Here is a 21,009-nt window from a genome sequence, read left to right on the forward strand (position 1 = left end):
ACCTTCCCCAGCCCCACCCTCCTCTCTATTTATTTCTGAGCTCCCTTCCCCCTCCCCCATTTCTGAAGAAGGGATCCGACCCGAAACGTCAACTTCCCTGCTCCTCTGATGCTGCCTGGCCTGCTGTGTTCCTCCAGTTCGACACTTATCTCTGACTCCAGCATCGGCAGTTCTACTATCTTCTATCAATTAACAATGCTTTTAGGCTGAAGACTTTAACGATACCAACTATTAGTTTCCTGTTGGCAGAATTTTTATTCATAGTTTTCTGTCACCCTTTATTGCTTTAAATTACTTATTTCAGCTCTTCTTGCAGCTATGGGCTCTAGCACTCATTGGCTCTGTAGAGCAACTTTGTGGGGTCTCCTAATTTTTCATTACATAGAAGAATGATTTTCACCTACTTCCCTACGGGCAATGCTGCAAGCAATTTGAGTTTAACTAATACATTACAACAACTTCTCTGTTTTACCCACAGTCAAAAAGCAAGCAGTTAGCTCACTGAAGACTCTGGTGGTGTGGTACGAGCATCATAAGCAGACATGCAAACAGGAGCCTGTACTCTATGAACTGCAGCAAGTGTGTGAGTGCTCAGTGGCCATTGTGTGGCAGTGTGAAGCAGGTCACCAGTACCTGCAGTGCTTAGAGCCTGTCCAGAAGAACTGCCACACCCCGGATGCTGAACCTGCTGCCAAGGACAGTGTGACGGTCAGCACCTCGGAGGAAACCCAGAGTCAGCAGCCCCGTCCAGTGACCAAGAAGGTGAGGAAGGAGAAGAGAGGCACAGCCAGAAGGAAGCCAGGACAGTCTAATGAATTGTACATGAAGTGCGAATCGGACACTTCCACCTGTGACGAGTCTGACTCTGAACAGAAGTTTGAGGAATATTTCAATGTGAAACTCATTGATGTTGATGCCAGTGAGTCTGTTTATGACACTGCAAGCAAAGAAGGTGGCGTGAATGACAAAGCCTTGAATTCGGGGGGCAAACCTTGTGAAGAAACAGACAAAAATGAAGGCCGACATGGAACTGAGGTTGGTGAGCTGGTATCTCCGTGTCGAGCCCAATCGCCATGCAAGAGCTCTATTGGGGAAGACCATCTACCACTGCCAGCACAGCTTCCGGCACTGACTGATGTACCGCAGACTGTTGAGAAAGATGCGTTGAGCTCCTTAACTGCTGACTGTCCTGTAACTGTGCAGATTTCCACTGTACAGAGTTCGGAGATCACTAGCATCACAGAGTCAGAGTTTGGGCAGGTACCTTTGGGCACTGCGCAGCCAGTAAACCCCCCTGAATACGAGGAAATGACGTGTACTTTTTCAGAGCAATTGACTTATGTGAATCCAGTGGGTGAATGTTATACCATTGCGGGACAGACTGAAGGCACAGAGTGGAGTGAGCATCCAGGTAAGATTTTTTTTTTGTTCCCCTAGGGTCTCATCATTTGGCTTTCATCATGTCCCAACCCAGACAAGTAATTTGTATTGCTGGTTACAGGAATTGCTGGTGAAATTCCTTTTTGCTATGTTGGTGAATGTTTTTGTTTCTGTTTAAACCATTGGGATTTTTGTGAAATGTTTTGTTAAGTCAAATTATCGCAAAGCCTGAACAGACCTGGGTATCTCCGGATTGAAAGACTGGATATCCAATGACTGTGTCTGTGCTTTGAGGTTTTGCAGCTTAATGTTAATTCTTAATGTTTTTAATTGAGGTTTCACTACCCCAACTGAGTGTTGTTCCTGTTCTGGGTGTGCATAACGGGATAGTGAGAAGGGAGCCATTGCCATTGGGCCATAGTGTAGCCAACCTGTTGCTACTTGCTGGGCTTTTTTGGATGGAGATTTTTAGTCGAACCTGCACTGGTGGTGTAAAATGAACATTGCTTCACATTTAACCTTGGAAGTATTTTCATTTGTACGTGACAGTTCTAAACAATTCTTGGTTACAGTGGTACCAAACCTTAGCTGTCTTAAGCTGGTAAAACCCTGAAATTCTGTATTGCAGTCTGTTTCAGATGAGCGCAGTTCGTAAAAACATGAGTGCCCCTGGTGATGCAAAAATGGAGGGGTAGCAATTTCCACTTAACCTCTTTCCATCTTCAGTTTTTTGTTTGGAATAAAAATGGGTAGCTTGCCATCCACATGTTGCATTAACCCACTGAAGGTCCAATCTAACTTGCATTGCATAATTATGGAGAGTTCATTGCAAAGTCAGGCCAAATTTATGAAGCACTCTGTCTATAAGTTCGTAGTTTATTTTCTTGCCAAGAACTAATTTTTAACTTGGTGCATTGAAACAGCAGACGTAGCTCAAAACATTCAGGGATAACTTGCTGGGTGCAATGTGTGGCTTTACACTCAGCATGCATGCATGCACGCACACCCCTTCTTGTAAGTACAGTTTGAAGCTCAAAGCAAAATGGTGCCTTGCCACATGCATTGGACTGTCCTGCTAGCCTCAATGTTAGCACAGTAATACACCACTACAGTCTTTTCAGGATGCAGCAACTTTTCAGGCGCATAGTTCCTTGAAAGGAAAGTCACAGGTGGACAGGGTGGTGAAGAAGGCATTTAGCACACTTGCCTACATTGATCAGAACATTGAGTGTAGGAATTGGGATGTCATGCTGCAGCTGTACGGGACACTGATGAGGCCACTTCTAGAATACTGTGTACAATTCTGGTTGCCCTTCTATAGGAACGATGTTGTGAAACTTGAAAGGATGCAGAAAAAATTTACGAGGATGTTGCTGGGACTGGAGGGTTTGACAGGGAGAGGCTGAATAGGATGGGGCTTTTGTCTCTGGAGTGTTGGAGGCTGAAGGGTGACCATATGGAGGTTTATAAAATCATGGATAGGGTAAATAGCCAAGGTCTTTTCCCCAGAGTAGGGGAATCCAAAACTAGAGGGCATAAGTTTAAGGTGCGAGGGGAAGGATTTAAAAGGGATCTAATGGCTTTCATTTTCATGTAGAGGGTGGTGCATGTATGAAATGAACTGTTAAAGGAAGTGTTGAAGGCAGGTAAAATTACAACATTTAAAAGGCATCTGGATGGGTACATGAATAGGAAGGCATTATAGGGATATAGGTCAGAAGCTGGAAAATGGGTCTGTGTCAGATTGGAATGTCTGGTAGGCACGGATGAATCGGACCCAAGGGTTTGTTTCCATGCCGTATGACTCTCTCTCTCTTTCTCCCTAAGTCACCAGTACAAATCCTGGGATCCCATACAATATAACCTGTTTTTGTTCTGGTTTGGTCATTGTTAATCGTGTAGTCTGAAAGATGGTTAATTAGTTGGTCATGCGTTTTGCTACATTAATGAGCAGGAAAATTATCAGCACCAAGAGGAAAGTTCTCTTTCCAGTAACTTTTGGAAATGATCAAAGTTAGTTCTTACAGCACTGACTGAGATCTCTCAAGGTGTCCCTGATTACCTGCGATCTGCTAATGGAACGTAATACAAGTTGGACTTTAGTTTTGTACAAGCTGGCCAAATTGTTGAGCAGTAATTGTATTTTTCAGAGGTTTTATTGATAAAGTAGTGACTGATATCCTGAAATAAAAATGGAAAATGCTGGAAATGCTTGGGTTTGGCAGTATCTGTGGAGAGAAACAGTTAATGTCTCAGGTTTATAACCTTTCGTCTAAATTGGTGAAAGTTGCAAAGTGCTTTTTTTGAATGAATACTGGGAGGACAGGGGAAAAACACACAACCATAAACAATGTCTCTGTCCTGTATCTGAGTAAAAACATCTATTGTCCCTCCCTTGTAACTGATATAAAATCAGTAGAGATTCAGCATGTGGGAGCAGGAAACCACTGGATGTATTAATTGCAGTGATTTTAAAATATCGACGCTGAGAGCTTGGTTAGGTGATTCAACAAGTCACTAAACAAAAAGTAGTTTTATATAAATTGTAGGAGCTGCTTAGCATGATAAATGAAAATACTGTTATAATTTCTCACAAACAGACCTTCCCCCAATCCCTTTTTAGTACATTGCAGCCTGGCCAACGATCCCAAATGGCTTGACTGAAACCCTTAATTGTGTGTTTCCCAAGACGATTGTGTCTTGATTGACCTAGTACGAATGTGCGATCTGAAACCGCCTGTTGATTGGCAAAGCTTGCTGCTGCATATGAGGCACTCTTTCTTCATTTAATGCAGATTGAAGTGAAAGTAATGAGGGTGATGTTTCTGTTTATTTGTCCATAACTATGGAAGCTGACCAGGTCTATTAAGGCAGTATCAGATAGTTAAGTTCCTAGGGGCATCTGAATCTATTTTCAGGAGACATCCAGCTAAGTTATGTATCCACTGATACAAAGCACTTAAAATATACAAATACAGTGATAAATAGTGGGTATTTTCTAAAAGAAGTTTGGGAGGCTTAATGTTAATAACCTTTAAAGATGTGATGTTTGTATCCTAAAACAATTTTTAATGTCATTTTTCAAATCTTGTTCAGTTTAACAGCGTGGTTGTGATATTGTTATCTCCGCATTGGCCTGAAATCTGCTGAATTCTGGACCAATAAGACTTTCTCCTTATGGCTGTATAGTAGTACTTCATTGTTGTAACAACAAGTTATCTTCAATGGCCTCTTGAACACACTTCAGCTTTCGGATTGAATTGGTGGCAGTTCACCGTGACAGAAACTTTGTTCTTTACTGATGCAGGTGTGATAGGAGAAAGAACAGTCATTGATGGCTCTGCGTTGCCTGCAACTGAACCAAAGGAAGCTGCACAGAAAACGCCACATAAGTGAGTGTTTGGTTAAAGCTTCTGTGATGGGACATGAGATTTAGCTTTCATACTGACGACCTGAGATTCACATAATGTCCTCTGCTTCCATTGGTCGGCTGGTATTTGTTTCTGAAGTGCCCATTGTTTTTATATCTTTGAAGGTAAGACAGATAGAAGTGGCATGAATTGTTATTATAGGTATTCAGGAATATGTCAATAATCTTTGCTGGTGACTTGGTCACTGAATGCGTTGTTTGATATAGTACTGAACCAAGGAAGATCCCAGATCTTGAACTTGATTGAATTAGCTGATCTCAAATGAAATAAACATACAAAGGGTACAGCATTGGATACCCATTTCTGTGGATTAGGGAAAGGAACAGTGGCATGTGGCTTTCTGTCCTCAGTTGATCCAGTGATCTGTCCTCAGTGAGGATAGAATTAACTTGGCTTGTGGGCAAGTTGTTTTAATGCTATTATACAGCTTGAATGTGGCAAGCAATTACTTGAGAGATCACCAGGGTGTGAGCTGACAAAAGAGATCTATCTCCAGACATCGGCCAATGGATTGGATTCACTGACTTGAGAGAAAGACAAGGGCCGCAGATGCATGGCAACACCACATGCAAGTTCCCCTCCAAGCCGCACATTGCCCTGACTTGGAACTGTATCATTGTTCCTTCCCTGTTGCTGGCTCAAAATCATGGGGCTCCCTCCCTAATATTACTCTGAATGTTCCTACAGTAGACTGCAGCAGTTCAAGAAAGCAGCTCACTGCCATGGCAATTAGGGATAAGCAATAAATAAATGCTGGCCCTGCCAGTGACATCCACATCCTATAAACAACTTAAAAAAAAAAAAAAGTAATTAAAGTAGTTGATGGGGACACCTGCTCTTTCACTCAAATGCTGATTGATCTTGGTATATCATTGCCCAGAGTATGAGAGATAATACCGAACTTCTGGCCCAGAGAGAGACTACCACTGTGCCACAACAGCCTCTCACGAAATGTTAGGAAAATATTTTTAAACAACCTACTTGAATATGTTATAACTCCTCCTGAGGCATATAGTCCAGCAGTAGGGATACTATCACTGTGTGCCACAAGATCTCCAAGAAATTGGATTGGTATAGATTTTTAATCAACTTTTCAGAGTGGTAGGAGTCTGGAATGCGCTGCCAGGGGTGGTGGTGGAGGCAAATACGATAGGGGTGTTTAAGGGACATTTTGATCAGCACACAAACATGCAATGAATAGAGGGATATGGACCAGTGGCAGGAAGAAGGAATGGTTTATTTTGGCATCCTGTTTGGCACAACATTGTGGGCCTGTTCCTGTTCAGTACTGTTCTATGTTCAGATAGTTATGACACACCTAAAAGACAGGTAGGACTTGAACCCAGACCTCCTGGCCTGGAGGTAAGAACTGTATCGTTGCACCATAAGAGTCCCCAGCACAATATTTTAGTTGTTATATTTTTAATTTAACCTATTTTTCTAATCAACTTGTTCAGAGATGTCATTATACACCTCTAGAGCAGGCAGGACTTCAACCTGGGACTCTTGGTCCAGGGGTAGGGACACTACCAATGTGCCACAAGAGGGGCCTACAAAAGAAGGGTGCTTGCACGTATAGACTCTAGGGCCAAACAGTGCTAATGCTGCTTTTCAAAATAGCGTTTGCCACCTGGGAATCAAACCTGGGTCACAAGAATGGGAATCTTGCCTGATACTCCTACATCAGCGGTGAAGAGTTATAACACAGCTCAGACTGTCGGTGAGACCTGAACCTTCTGACCAAGAGGTAGGATCACTCCCAGAACACCACGAGTGCTTCTCGCACACTATTTTATTCTGCGAAGGCGTTTTGTTTAACTAGAATGAAATATACAGACAGCTTGCTTCTAATGTGGGATACTGAGAGCACTTGGTTTTGAAGGAAGTTTTCAGCTGATGACTCTGAATTTCTCATTCATGCTCAGAAGTAATAGGTCTGAGATCTTGGACCTTTTCCTCTTCTCGCTTTGTAGACAGTTTAGTTGGGTGGGGGGATAGGTTCCAGGCTGCACAGCTTCACTTTTTAAAAGCTTACACTTTAGATTATGCATTAGTGATAAAGATGAAGCTTTTATCAAGTGACATTTTTTCAAAATGTCCTTCATCATTTACAATTTGCTAGGAGTGTTTGTATGTTGAACAGCAGAACCTTTCACCTTTGTAGAAGGTATAGAAAAGAGCTGCTAATGATAAGTAAGAAACAAGCACAGTGGAATAGCTTCTGAATTTTTCTGCTGTGCTTTGCCTGCCATTGTTCTTCCATTGACAAATATGGGTGAAGAATTGTTGTGTATTTGCACACAGCTATTGTTGTTAGATTGCACACTTTAATAGTCATAGAGATGTACAGCAATGGAAACAGACTCTTTGGTCTAACTTGTCCATGCTGACCAGATATCCTAAATTAGTCTAGTCTCATTTGCCAGCATTTGGCCCATATCCCTCCAAACCCCACTCTGATATGCAGCATATACACACCACTATGAACATGAAAAAGTTGCCCCTTAGGTCCCTATAAATCTTTCCCTTCTCACCTTAAACCTATTCCCTCTAGTTTTGGACTCCTACCCTGTGGAAAAGATGTTGGCTATTCACCCTATCCATGCTACTCATGATTCTCTCAACCTCTATAAGGTCACCCCTCAGCCTCCAATGCTCCAGGGAAAATAGCCCCAGCCTATTCAGTCTCTTCCTGTAGCTCAAACCCTCCAACCCTGGCAACATCCTTGTAAATCTTTTCTGAATCCTTCCAAGTTTTAGATCACTTTTCCAAGAGCAGGGAGACCAGAATTAACACAGTATTCCAAATTGAGCAGGTTGTGGGGAAACAGCTAACTCCACTGTCTTGAGATGTAAAGCTCCAAATTCAATTGTACATAGTTGTACTGGATGACGAGTGTGGTGTGGAATCACCCTTGGAAGTTAGAGTAGCACAAGTACTTTAGTGAAGCCCTGGATAAAGCATTGGGTCCCTCTTGTCTGCAGGTGATGATGAGCATAGGTTCGGAATAGATGGGTCTGTGGAAGACTCTGCAGACTGATAGGCCGTATGCCTTGACTCCCTCAAATGTTGCATGAGCATCTTCTGGCTAGGCAGAGGTCCTCCTGTACATCCTTGATGTTGCCACTACTGTGCATATCATTTGTCCTGCCTTTGTAATGGTACGTGTAGCTCAGAGCCAGACCCTCCTGTGACTTCAAGCCCTTAACCTCCAAAGGTGATCAGTCTTCACCCAGAATCAATTAGTGTTGCCCTGCTTTGTCAGTTTTTTCTGTGTCCTTGGAGTGCCATTGTTTTCTGCCATGTTTTCTTCTGTTATCCATTTCTCCATAAAGCGCCTCCTTTTCATTTGGGTGTTGTCCATCCGAACAAGTCTAATCCCAGAGAGTTGGGTATTAATTATTGAACCTTAATGTGTATGCTGTTTGTATATACTTTGTATTAGTACAGATTACTGCAGAAGTATCAATGGTGAATCTTATCCAGCTTGTGTGCGCCCTGATAGGTTTTTCATGCTTCACATCCGTACTGAAATCCGTAAGGACAGCAGCGATTTAGATAAAGTGTATGAATGACTACAACCTGCTGAGCTCCATCCTGTGGCACAAAAATGCAGCTACAGGAAGAACTGTATACCTGAATTATGGAATGGGAATTATATAGGCCGTTCAGCCAGGCTGTGCAGCTGTTTATACTCCTAATTGTCTTTGTCCTCTATTTACTTCATATCACCGTATCGACAGATCCTTCTATTCTCTTTTCTCTTACTGTATTTAATCTTGCTTTCCCTTAACTTCATCAGTGCAATTTGCCTCAAGCGATCCTCATGGTAGCAAATTCCATGCCCTCCCCACTCTCAGAATAAAGAAGCTTCTCCTCAGTTCCGTATGCATTTATGGGCCATTGCTTTTAACTAGTTTTCATTCTTAAATTCGCCTTGATTTACACATTGGGCCTTGGTTCTCGGGATTTCTCGTATCTAGTTGTTGGATCATGAGGACCATTATTTCTAAACCTTGTGTTTTGTATTTTACTTCATGTCCACAATTGGAGGAGGCACTCAGCAATGATTAGGTATGAAAATCTTGTGGCTGGCTACGGTGCAAAGTTGTTGCCAACCAACTTGAGATCAGAGCAGAGCTTAAATCTGGGATCTTCCAACTGACCTGGCTTAATTGCTCGCCACAGTACATTGATGCTGAGATACATAGATAATTTGTTAAAAGTTTCTCCACTGCAGCACTTAAATGACACAATCTAAATCTTGCATCCTCTCCGCAGACCAAAGAGGAAAAAGGGCGGCTACATTATTGATGCAGATGGGATGTTTCAGTTGTTTCACTGTCCGCACGAAGGATGCAGCCAGGTATACATCACTTTGAACAGCTTCCAGGCAAGTACTAACTCTCGGCAATAAGACAAACCTGTTGGAAAGATTAAATTATGAAATTTGTGATTAATTCAAGGGAAGGCCGAAAAGCAAGTTCTCACTGACCCATCGTGCTCCAGGCAGATGATAGCAGTAATGTTCCCAAATTTTGAGAAACGTTACCCAGTATCTTTGCCAAGTCAGTGAAATCTAAATTGCCTGAATCAGTTTGTGTGCACACTCCGACAGTTTAATGTCTACACTAACAAAGTCTGAAAGTTTAGTCTCTGTTTTCGATAGAGAAACTTAAGAGGTTTATTGACAGCTGAACTCTTCCTTTTTCATTTTGAACCAAAAAAGAAACTGCCTACAATTTACATTCTGTAATCCAAGTAACACAGCAAAGTAGGAATCTGGTTTCCAATTGAATTTGAATGGTTTGATTTAAACTCAGGAATTTTGGACAAAAGTGTAAAGGTGGTGTTTTTTCTCTTTGGCCATTACCCTCATTACTCATGCCAGGTATTTTAAATTTGGAAAATTGTTTACAGAATTTAAGAATGCTCACTACCATCTTCCTGAAGGATATTCGTAGAATCCCTACAGTGTGGAAACATGCCATTCTGCCCAACAAGTCCACACTGACTCTCTGAAGAGCACCCAACCCAGGCTCACCCGTCTACCCTATCCCTGTAACCCTGCATTTCCCATGGCTAATCCACCTAATTTATGCGTCCCTGGACACAATGGGCAATTTAGCATGGCCAGTCCACCTAACCTGCATGTCTTTGGACTTTAGGAGGAAACTGGAGCACCCAGAAGAAATCCTTGCAGACAGGGGGAGAATGTGCAAACTCCACACAGACAGTTGCCTGAGCCTGGAAATGAACCTGGGTCCCTAGCGCTGAAATAGTAGTGCTAGCCACTGAGAAGGCAATTATGCTGGCCAAGTCCACATCCCACAAATTAATTAAAAAGAAAAATTGCTGTCACTACTATTATCACCAGTGAGGGACCCTGCAACAATGCATCACCTTCTGTACGTAGCTCAGAATCCTGTTTGGGCTGCAGCCATCTAATTGAATATGAAGAATCTGCCATTTGTAATTCCCTCAAACATTATCATTCTGTAATTCTAAATCATTTAATCCCCTTTACCAGCTTAACTAAAATAGATTATCCAGCGATTATTGCATTGCTGTTTGTGGGAGCTTCCTCTGTGCAAATTCTGCATTTCCTATGTTGCAACAGTGACCAAATGTCAAAAGCAGTTGGCTTTGAGATCTTGAAAGGTACTGTGTAAAAGCAAGTTGTTTATGTTTGTAATTGTGCTGTTGGTGTTGACTCGTGATTTCAAATGTGCAAAGATTAATGCAAAGTTTGCTTGTATCACTTAAAAATGGATTGGGCATGTTAGATTGTACTTGGTGTGCAGGGATGTCCAGGCTAGGTGGATTAGACATGGTAAATGTGATGTTGCCAGGATAGGTCGGGGGCGTGGGCCTTAGGTGGATGCTGTTCAGGGATCAGTGGAAACTAAATGGGCTGAATGTGCTGTAGGAATTCTATGACCTCTAGTTATAGAAAAAGGATGTAGAAGGCCAAGAAAGTCAAATCTAAAGTCTCAAATCATGCTTGTTTCTCTGGCTGTCCCAGTTAATTTAAAAAAAAATTTCCTTCTGATCAGAACCATGTCAACCTTGTGCACAGAAAGGGGAAAACGAAAGTTTGTTCACATCCAGGTTGTGGGAAGAGGTTTTACTTATCGAATCATCTCCGGCGACACATGATCATTCATTCAGGTAGGTTCACGATAAAACTCTACAGCCATTATTTATTAATGTTTTCGTCAGCTTGTTCAGATACGTGATGACTCACCTCTGTGTCAGTAGGGACTTGAATCTGGACCTTCTGTCCCAGAGGTAGCGACATCACCACTGCACCACAAGACCCTTGAATTCTGCAGCCATTAGATAAGAGATTTCAGTTGCTACATTTAACAAGAAGATTGCTTTTGCAGGTTGCAGTCTGCTCATTTGGGTTGAAGCCCGGAAACGTATTCTTTAAGCTTGCACTTTGCTACAATAATGCAAATACTATCAATGAAAAGCTCTTGTGAGCTTTGATCTCTGCTCACCAGCTGCACCCTCTTGTGACTGATGAGCTGATTTGTATGTAGTGCCAGTTTATTGCACATAAAGGTAATTTGAACCCTTTGGCTGCCTTTCCAGCATAGTTAACTAGAAAGCTAAATTGAGTAATTAGGCCCTTGTAACTCACTGTGCCAGTTTTTAGTCTTCAGATGGCCAATGGTGAGGTTTTAGAGAAAGTGATGAAATGGGTTCAGATCATGAGCATATTATCTACCCTTTTAAGTGCCAAATTAACAAATGATTAAACAGATCCTGATGGGCCCGGTAATAAAAACACAACCAAATGGTTAACAGAAACTTGAACCAAAATAATGTTATCCATGGTGTGGCTGAAGGTTATCTGTGCTAACAATTTCCTTAGAAAATAAGTTAAGAGTTCGAGGCCTTGAAATTGTTTGTTTTCTGTTGAATGGAGCGAATTGAAGAACTTCTTAAATTTTCCACCTAAGTATAGGCTCTGGAACTGAAATTGTGATGGGGAAAACTTAGAAGTGACCTAATCTAGTTTGTCAAATCACAACAGGAGAGTTGATGTTGACATAATTAGGTGGTGGAGAATGTAAATGTAACCCCATTATTTCAGAAGGGAGAAAGCAGGAAAATGGTGAACTGCAGACCTCTTGGATTATAAAATTTTCATTGCTAGTGACATAAAGGACATGATAATCAACCTTCACTCTTATTTTATCTTCCTGTTGTACATGCTGCAAGGTCGGTGTGCAGCAGCAGCCTCTGAAAGCAGACACTGATGAGCTGGCATACCGCTTGGTATGTGCAGCATCTCCCAGTCGCTGTGCAGTTATGCATCATTGAGGGAACTTGGGGGTTAAGCGAACGTTTAGAAAATACTGGTAAAACTGGACAGAGTCCCATTTGGATTTATGCAAGGGAAATTGACAAACATGTTAGACTTTTTGGAGGATGTTACCTGTCGCGTTGATAAGAGACCAGTGACTATGGTTTATTTTGATTTTCAGAAAGCTTTAGATAAGATTCCCTCCAGGCAATCAGTAAATAAAATTAGAGGGTAGGGGATTGGTGGGAAAGAAGTACAAGTATGGATTGAGAATTGGTTAGCAGACAGGGACCGGGAATAAACATTTCATTCTCAACGTGGGAGACTGTCCCTAGTCAGGTAATGCTGGGATTAATGGTTCACAATCTATTATAAATGATTTGGCTATGGGTACCAATTGTGATATTTCTAACTTTGCTGATGACACCAAACTGGGTGGGAACACAAGTTCTCGGGAGGAAGCAAACAGGCTTCAAGAGGACTTGGATGGGGTAAACAAATAGGCCAGAACATGCCAGATGGAATATGTGAATCAGTGTGAAATTATTTCTGTTGATCAAAATAGCAGGCTGAATATTACTTAAGTAGACGGGGATTGGAGACCAAGATGTCCTCCTTTCAATCACATAGGTTAGCATCCAGGTGCAGCAAACATTTAGAAAGACAAATGGTACACTGGCCTTCATGGCAAGGGAATTTGAGTACAGGAGTAAAGATGGTCTTTGTTGTATAGTTTCTTGCTGAGATCACATAGAGCACTGTGTACAGTTGTGATCCCCTTATCTAAGGAGAATACACTCACCATACTGGATTGCAAGAAAGATTTCCACAGATTAATCCCTAGGGTGACAGCATTGTCTTGAGGAGAAATTGAGGAGATGGTTTCTATTCCCGAGAGTATCAGTGACCTGATTGAAACTTACAGAATTTGTATCGGGTGTGTCAGGGTGGAGCTAGATGGTTTTAAGTATTTCAGGATAAGGGGCGGGTCATTTAAGACAGATGTGGAATTTGTTAACTGAGAGTGGTGACTCTTTAGAATTCTCTAACCCGGAGGTCTGTGGAAGCTCAGTCATTGAGAACGTTCATTCATAGTTGATAGATGCTTGAAGACTACTGACATTGGGAAATGTGGGAATAGCATGGAGAAATGGCATTGAGGTGGATAATCAACCGTGATTTAATTCCGGGCTTCAGCTGGCACAGCGCGAGTGGCTGTGATGCCACAGGCTCCAGAGCTCAGTCTGCAGGTTATGGTCTGACTCGGATAGCTGCTGCTCCTGCTCACCCACGTGGTGCAGGAGGCCACTTACTCCATGGTCTGTCTTTGTGTGGCTGAGGGCAGTCCAGGTTTTCACGTAAGGTTGAAACTGGGGACTTCGCTCTTCTGGATCAGTCACCACGTCATGGTGGATGATCTTTGCTTCTTCATTGGAGATGCACCCTTCAGGCAGTGAGGATGTCATTAATTTGTAGGGCGGGAGTGTGTTCCAGTGGGGACTACGGGATTCTGGTTGAGAGCATGGATCTTTTTCCTCAACCACCTGAGCTTTGTTCACTGTTGGCCATGATGTATTTTTGAGGAGGATGGTTTCCTTGCAGGCGTTGGTACGTGCAGCATTCCAGACATCTGGCCCCAATTGTGGTCAATACAAAGTGAGAGAAACCAGTGGACCCACATAGCAGCTGTCCCATTACCCTGCTCTCAATAACATGGAAGTTCAATCCCAATAATTGTAACTGAGTCCCTCACGTTCTCCAAAACATAATGCGCTCTGGGAAAGATGTGGATATGTAACCAAACAGTGAGATCGAAACTCCATCTGGGTCAATTTGTGTCACACTCGAGAATGCACTGTATAAAACAGCAGAGCCTTCTGACAAAATTAGACTGACATCTGTAACTTGCTCCTGGTCGCAGCATTATATAATGCAATGTTTTCAGTGAATATAAATAACATTAAAACCTACTTCTTCACTTCAGCTGGGTTGCTACGTGCAGAATGGACTGCAGGGCATAACAAGTGCTACTGGTAGGACCCTGTGATTTATGGAAATAGACAGAGGCCTCAAGTTTTAAGACTGTAGTTTTAACAGACTTTGCAGAGAGGCCCTTCTACTTTTAGAAAACATCTAACCGCTAGGGCATCTTAATAAATTTAGCACCTAGGCAGATACAACCTGCTGCACTCTGAGTCTGACTTTTGCAGTCAAGGTCAGAAAACTGTAGGCATGCTCACCCTAGTGGCAGTGAAAGAAAGAGCTTACTTTCTAAAACCAGTCTAGGGTAGATGATTTGGCACAGTGTAGCACCTGCACCCTGTTCTACTGCTTTCTTCACTATGTGGTTGCAGAATCTTTCTCCAAAGTCCCATCAAAATTGCACAGGTGTCAGACTGTAAAAATGCTGGTACCTCAGCAGTGACAAATGTCATGTTTCATCTGTGCCAGAATTTGATTAAAGATAGAATAATCAGTCTTTTCTTATCAGGGCTTGAGTGTGAAGAATAGATCTATTTTTCTAATCAAGATGTTATCTCTCAACCTGGGCAGGTGGGACTTGAACCTGGGTCTCTTGGTTCAGGAGTAGAGATACCTTATCCAATGGTGCAATGGTAGTACGAGCTGCAGCTGTGTACCATCAATGCCTTCAGAAGAGGAATGAATTGGATAGCCTGATGATTAAATTCTTAAATACGCATGGGTAGTATGACCTGATTGTAGATCTGGAGATGTCATGGTTATAGTACCAGACTAGCAGTCCAGTCATCCTGGATTTAAATCCCATCATGACAAGCTATAAAAGTGAATTTAATAACTCTGGCCATCTGTAGGTTTGGGCCATGAAAGCAATCCGCTGTTTGCAAGAAAAATCTCATTTGATTATATCCGTCGGTGGAGGGAGCATGCCAGCCCTACCAGTCCAACTATGCACAATTTAATGCCCTCAAATCATAGAATCCCTACAGTATGAAAGCAGGCCATTCAGCCCATTGAGTCCACACTGACCTATTGAAGAGCATCCCACCCAGACCATCCCCCTACCCTATCCCTGTAACCCTACCTGCACATCCCTGGGCACTATCGGCAATTTAGCATGGCCAATTCACCGAACCTGAACATTTTTGGACTGTGCGAGGAAACCGGAGCACTCGGAGGAAACTCACTCACATACGGGGAGAATGTCACCAAAGGCTGGAATTGAATCCATGTCCCTGGTGTTGTGAGGCAGTAGTGCTAACCACTGAACCACCCTAAAGTGAGCTACCAAATCATTTGGTCGCAATGGACATGGTCAGCACCAATTTGAGACAGTTGAGCATGGACAACAAATGCAACCTCCTTTAGAGTTCCCAACGTGCCAAGAGATTGGCCAAAAAAACTTGCACCAATATTACCCAATGGCACAGTATTGACCTTGTACCAATCTTTATGCCATCATTAGCCACAGAAATGCAAATCACAGTACCCAGAAGTTTGAACTTAATGTGCTGTTAATTTACATTAATTTCTGATATAACTAATAATGAAGTAACAGAAGTAAAATACTACGCTTGACAAATTCCTCCAATAGTAATACTGGTAAATAATTAGGACTGTTATTTTTAAGAACACCGAGATCTCCATCTCATGATATCCAAGTGGAAATTCAGCTATGGATAGGTGGGTGCGTTGGGATAAAGTCCATTTTGGGCTGAGATAAGGAGCAATTTCTTCATTGCGTTGTGAATCTTTGAAATCATCTGTTTCGAAGAATTGACCATATTCAGAATTGGGGTTGATAGATTCTTGGGCAGTGGTATGAATCTAGTGTGACAATACTGTGGCTTTAGGAGGTGTATTTTGTTTTTCTTTTTGGAGAGGGTTTAAGGCAGAGGTGTGGAGCAATCTGCGGTAGCCACTCGAGGCTTGTGAGGCCTTGGATTTGATTTTTAGAAGTCGGAACAATAGAAGCAGCCTGAATGGGTGTGGTTCAGCTCCCACAGAGTAAAGATTTTTAGTTTTAGCTTTCAGCAGTTGCTGTTGGGGTCTTGAAATGGAAGCTATTTCTCCCCTCTCTTTTGCAGCCAAAAGCTGAGGTTCTGTTCCTGTCCCTGGGGTTGCGTGTGAGACCCATCTAATTTTCTAAATTTGCCTTTTGCCAATAGTGTGTAAAAAGGGTGTTACTATGTTGGAACAGTTAATTAGTAATTGTTACTGTATTTATTATTCTGTTATTCCAATTTCTTCCACCTTTTGTATTTTAACTATAGTGGATGATTAGAGTGTGTATTGCTTTAAATCTGGTAGTTTGATCAACCAAATTATATCTGGAATGCAGCACCTTACATTTCATCTCTAAAGTAAGAGAAAGTTGGGGTCTGGACTATCTTCTGAAAATGGAGGGGGTTTCGTCTGGTCCACAACACTAGGCATATTAGGAAAGGGTGGAGAAGAGGAATTGAAGCTGAAGATTAGTCACCATTGCATTGAATGACGACATAGGCTCAAGGGGTAGAATGATTTGGTCTTGTTTCTTGTATCATGTTCTTACCTGATGCAATGCTCTCACCAAAGAAGACTTTGTTTACTGCTTTTCCAGGTGTTTTTTCTTTTAAGCTGCCCCCTGTGTTTGAGTGGGGAACTGCCACGTGGGGAGGAGAGAAGCTCACATAATCCAAAAATGTTGACTTGCCCGCGTCAAGCCTGGGTTTTAAAAGACTAGACTGAATGCAGGTAATGTGACTGAGGGTGGTAAAAAAGAGTTTGAGTCCCAGGAAAGAAGGAGTTAGTTTTGATTTCTATGCTGTGAATGTGCAGCTCAGTAGGATGTGTGGGATTATCAGAAAGATAACTGAATCATCTCATCTGAATTTATCAGGTGTCCCAACTAGGAGTATGGAGAGTGTGTTGGTCTCCCAGCTGTGGGAGCAGTGTTCAACTCTTGGAATTAATGAAGTTAATGTGTGAATGTTCTTGGTTTTTGGAAGGTAGTTGCTTTCAATCTGTTTTGACTTAAAAATGAACTCAAAACTACTGGTTCTGATTTCAGTTTTCTGCCATCTAGGTGTGCGGGATTTTATCTGTGAAACATGCGGGAAGTCATTCAAAAGAAAGAACCACCTTGAAGTTCACCGAAGGATGCACACAGGGGAGACCCCACTCCAGTAGGTCCTTTGTTGCATTACATCTCTATAAGGAAAATGGGTGACGAGTTTGCTGCTGTGTTTTTGTGTTCACCTCACTGGGCAGTTTTTGAATGTCAGGCAACTAAGCTGCACGTCTTCAGATTTATTAAATATTTGTTCATCTGACATGAAAGCTGTCACTGGGAAAAGAAACTTTTTTTGGTCACAAAGTAATGATGCCCTTCCAAACCATTTGCAGTGTACAGGGAGACCCAATTGCTTACGAATGCTCATGTTTACAAATATGATCCCAAACAGGAGTTTAATTTTGAAGATGCAACTTAAGAACATTTCCTGTATGTTCCATTGTCCTGCGTTGTGTTTTGATTTGTATACCAATCGACTTGCAAATTAATTCCAGAATGGAATTTGTTTGCAACTTGGACACTGCCTGTAGTCATTTACAGAGTGAAGCTCTGTACTTTGACCAAGAATGTGCTAATTCTGTAATTTTTGTCCCAGCTGCGAATTACCCTTTCAGTGCTAAAGTTTTATTGTATCCACTTGGGCCTCAGCAGAAAGTTTGTAATTTAATTTTTCTTTGGATTTATTTTTTTGTGCAATGTGGGTGTCACTGGGAAGGCCAGGGTTTGTTGCCCACTTGTTAAGTGGCTATTGTTAAGCCGTTTCATGTCAGTGTTGTGGGTCTGGAACCACACATAGGGTGAGGGTCACAGGTTTATCTCCCTGAAGGACATTAATGAGCAAAAATCAGCCATAGTTTCATAGTCACGATTACTGAGATATCTTTTAACTCCAGATTTACTTGAATTTAAATGCTGACCCCAGGTTGCCAGGGCCTTAGGCCTGGTCATCTGGATTAGTAACATCACTGCTACATTGCTTTTATCCTACTACATCCCAGACATTAGAGGATGAGGTGCTGCATGGTTTGGTTCCCTGAAAATTGATGCTTTTTAACCGAGCATTAGATAGATGTTAACATTAGATAAACATTAACGCTAACCCTAAAACTTCAGAAGGCCCTGTTTTTTGGGATATAAAAATACACCTGACAGGGTAATCATTCTAATCATCAAAGAAAAACTCAGGAGCAAGGATAAGAGAGAACTTCGAACTGCTGAGCTTGTTTCTAAATGGAAATTTAGAATTTCCATTTCTAAATTGGAAAAGGAAACACCTGTATAATTTGTTCTATTCATCCAACTGTGCAATAATTCATCTCAGCAGGTAAATGGGATTAAAAGGGAAACATGTCAACCTAAAAGTTAAATACATTGGATGCTGGAAATCTGAAATGAAAACAGAAAATGCTGGAGAAACTCAGCAGAACTGACAGCATCTGTGGGCAGAGAAACAGAATTAACGATTCGAGTCCAAAATGACGACTTCAGAAAGTGCCAAATTTCTCCAGCACTTTTATTACATATGTCACCCTTCTGCCTTTCCTCTTTTTCCAAACTATCTTCCTTGTGGCTGTACGAAGTATGGTATAAGAATGGCTGTGTAACTTGTAGCTTATCTTTATATTTCTGTGAGGAAAGGGTAAATTGAAAGAGATAGGAGAATATTTTTGGGTTTTGTACAATTTCTACTGTAGAACCTATCAGCACAGATCAATTAATTTCCATTTGGGACTGAATGAGGCTAGAATACTCTTGAAGCTCCCTCTGTGAATAAATGCACTGTATTCTAAAGTGGGCGGTGCATTGCTGAGTCCAATGAACCAGGAAATCCGCTGTTCAAATTCCAGTCAGTGTTGAGTTAGATAGTCTCAGTTGGAGTTCTGTAATTGACACTCCCCCTGCCCTTGAGTGAGGGAAGGAAGCCACACTAGCCCTGGCCTGCTTCTGATCACTCTTCAGGGGCTCCTGCAGGAAGGTTAAGGCAATTGGATGAAGTGAACGGAAAAGGTGGGTGGGAAAGCAAGATTTGTGATTTTTTTTGACTTAGATATCTCTTTATGTTGAGCTCTGCTTGAGTTGAATGTCACCCCCTCCCCTCCCCTCCCCCCAACACCCCAAACCATCCGTAGGTCCACCCTTTCTTTCAGTTTTGGCATATAGAATCCCACTTTGTCAGTAACAATGTGCTGGTAACCTCCCAGAGCTGATAGTGTCACTGGATGACACTAGACAAAAAAACAAAGAACTGCGAATGCTGGAAATCTGAAGCAAAAACAGAAATTGCTGGAAATTTTCATTAGGTATGGCAGTATCTGGGGAGAGAAATTAGGGTCAACATATGGGATCTGGTGACCCTTCCACAGAATTGAAGTTTTTGGGACACTGGACCTGAAACGTTAACTCTGATTTCTCTCCACAGATGCTGCCAGACCTGCCGAAATTTTCCAGCAATTTCTGTGTTTGATGCATTGTAATGGCCCAGATTTGCTTCTAGCTAGCACAGCAATAGGAGAGTGACAGGTGATCATTGTTACTCTGGACTATGCATAGGAGCTAACTTACCTTGGTTTCCCACCCTCACTTAAGAGCTCACCAATTTCCAGAAGAAACAGGCAGATTGCTGGGGGATGGAGTTAGTCTTTTCAGTTGGAACAAGAGACATTTGAGAAGGAAATTGTTCACACGATATAGATAATAGTGGGGATATTAAATTGGCTGAATTGAAAATTGGGGGTACAGGTTCAAGCTAGTAAAATAAAGACCTGGAAATAAAGAGGAAAAGAAAGTAAAAGGTAAAAAATAAGCAAAGCAGGATGCTGGAAATCTGGGAGGAAAACAGGAAAATGCTGGGAATACTCAGGTCTGGCAACATTTGCAGAACGTAGATCAATTTCAGCTCCGTGTCTTGCAGTTCTGTTGGAGCTTCAAACACCTCGTGATGTCCCATAACACCTTTACAGCTATGTTACTTTTGAAGTGTAGTCACTGACGTAAAACAGGTCACGCAGCAACCAATTTGTGCACAGCAAGCTCCCATGAACAGCGGAGTTTTAATGTGCAAATTTAAGACTGATATCAGGAAGCTGTCTTCTGTGCAGTGTGATTAGTTCCTGTACAGAGGAGCAATAGCAAAATCTCTTAATGTAATTTTACACCCGATTGATTGCTGCAATGCAAGGAGGGAGATTGAGGACTGTGCTCGTGCAGAAAACCAATGTGGGGAAAGTGTTGGCTTGAGAATTGGAATGTTGAACATTGCTTGGCATTGATCTTTGATAGGCATTAATAATTGATTTCCCGCTTGATGTTTGAAGGTGTGAAATCTGTGGCTATCAGTGTCGACAGAGGGCGTCGCTGAACTGGCACATGAAGAAGCACAACACAGAAATACAGTACAACTTCACCTGTGAATACTGCGGCAAGAAGTTTGAGAAAATGGAAAGTGTTAAGTTTCACAAGTTAAAAAGCCACCCTGAATGTCAAACCATGTGACGCTACTGGACTTAAACCACCGTAATACTTGAGGAACGTGTACAAACACTCCTTGACTCCATGTAAATTCTGTGCAAGTACTGTGACTATATGGAAAATGAAATTTTTATATTATTTTCAGTTTTCTCTCTGTCATATATTTTCAAACGAGGGACGATGAAGTTGGGGGTCTGAATACAATGAGTTTACTTGAATCTTGGGCCAGTGCAATCACTGTGCTGAGGGAGATGTTGTCACTTCTGCAATGCACTCTGAACTGACTGCTGATGAAGCCAAAGGTGGATTTGATGCTGAAGTTGCAATTAAATAGCATCATTTTTAAAGTCATGACTTCCAGTGGGCCTGCGTTTGG

The 21,009-nt window shown here is 42.0% G+C and overlaps 1 protein-coding gene across 1 annotated transcript in view; it reads left to right on the forward strand.

Annotated features, from left to right (window-relative positions):
* Positions 1-20,773, forward strand: part of LOC109917298 (zinc finger protein 653-like) — a 44,282-nt gene extending 23,509 nt beyond the window's left edge. Inside the window, exons 2-7 of the mRNA XM_048617813.1 lie at positions 479-1,411; positions 4,688-4,772; positions 9,094-9,205; positions 10,869-10,983; positions 17,178-17,277; positions 20,480-20,773. Of these exons, the coding sequence (XP_048473770.1) occupies positions 479-1,411; positions 4,688-4,772; positions 9,094-9,205; positions 10,869-10,983; positions 17,178-17,277; positions 20,480-20,657 (1,523 nt within the window). The 3' untranslated portion in view covers positions 20,658-20,773. The remainder of the gene's footprint in view (positions 1-478; positions 1,412-4,687; positions 4,773-9,093; positions 9,206-10,868; positions 10,984-17,177; positions 17,278-20,479) is intronic.
* The last annotated feature ends 236 nt before the right edge of the window (positions 20,774-21,009 follow it).

The sequence above is a fragment of the Rhincodon typus genome, chromosome 38 (assembly GCF_021869965.1).
Source record: "Rhincodon typus isolate 14 chromosome 38, sRhiTyp1.1, whole genome shotgun sequence".
NCBI lineage: Eukaryota > Metazoa > Chordata > Chondrichthyes > Orectolobiformes > Rhincodontidae > Rhincodon > Rhincodon typus.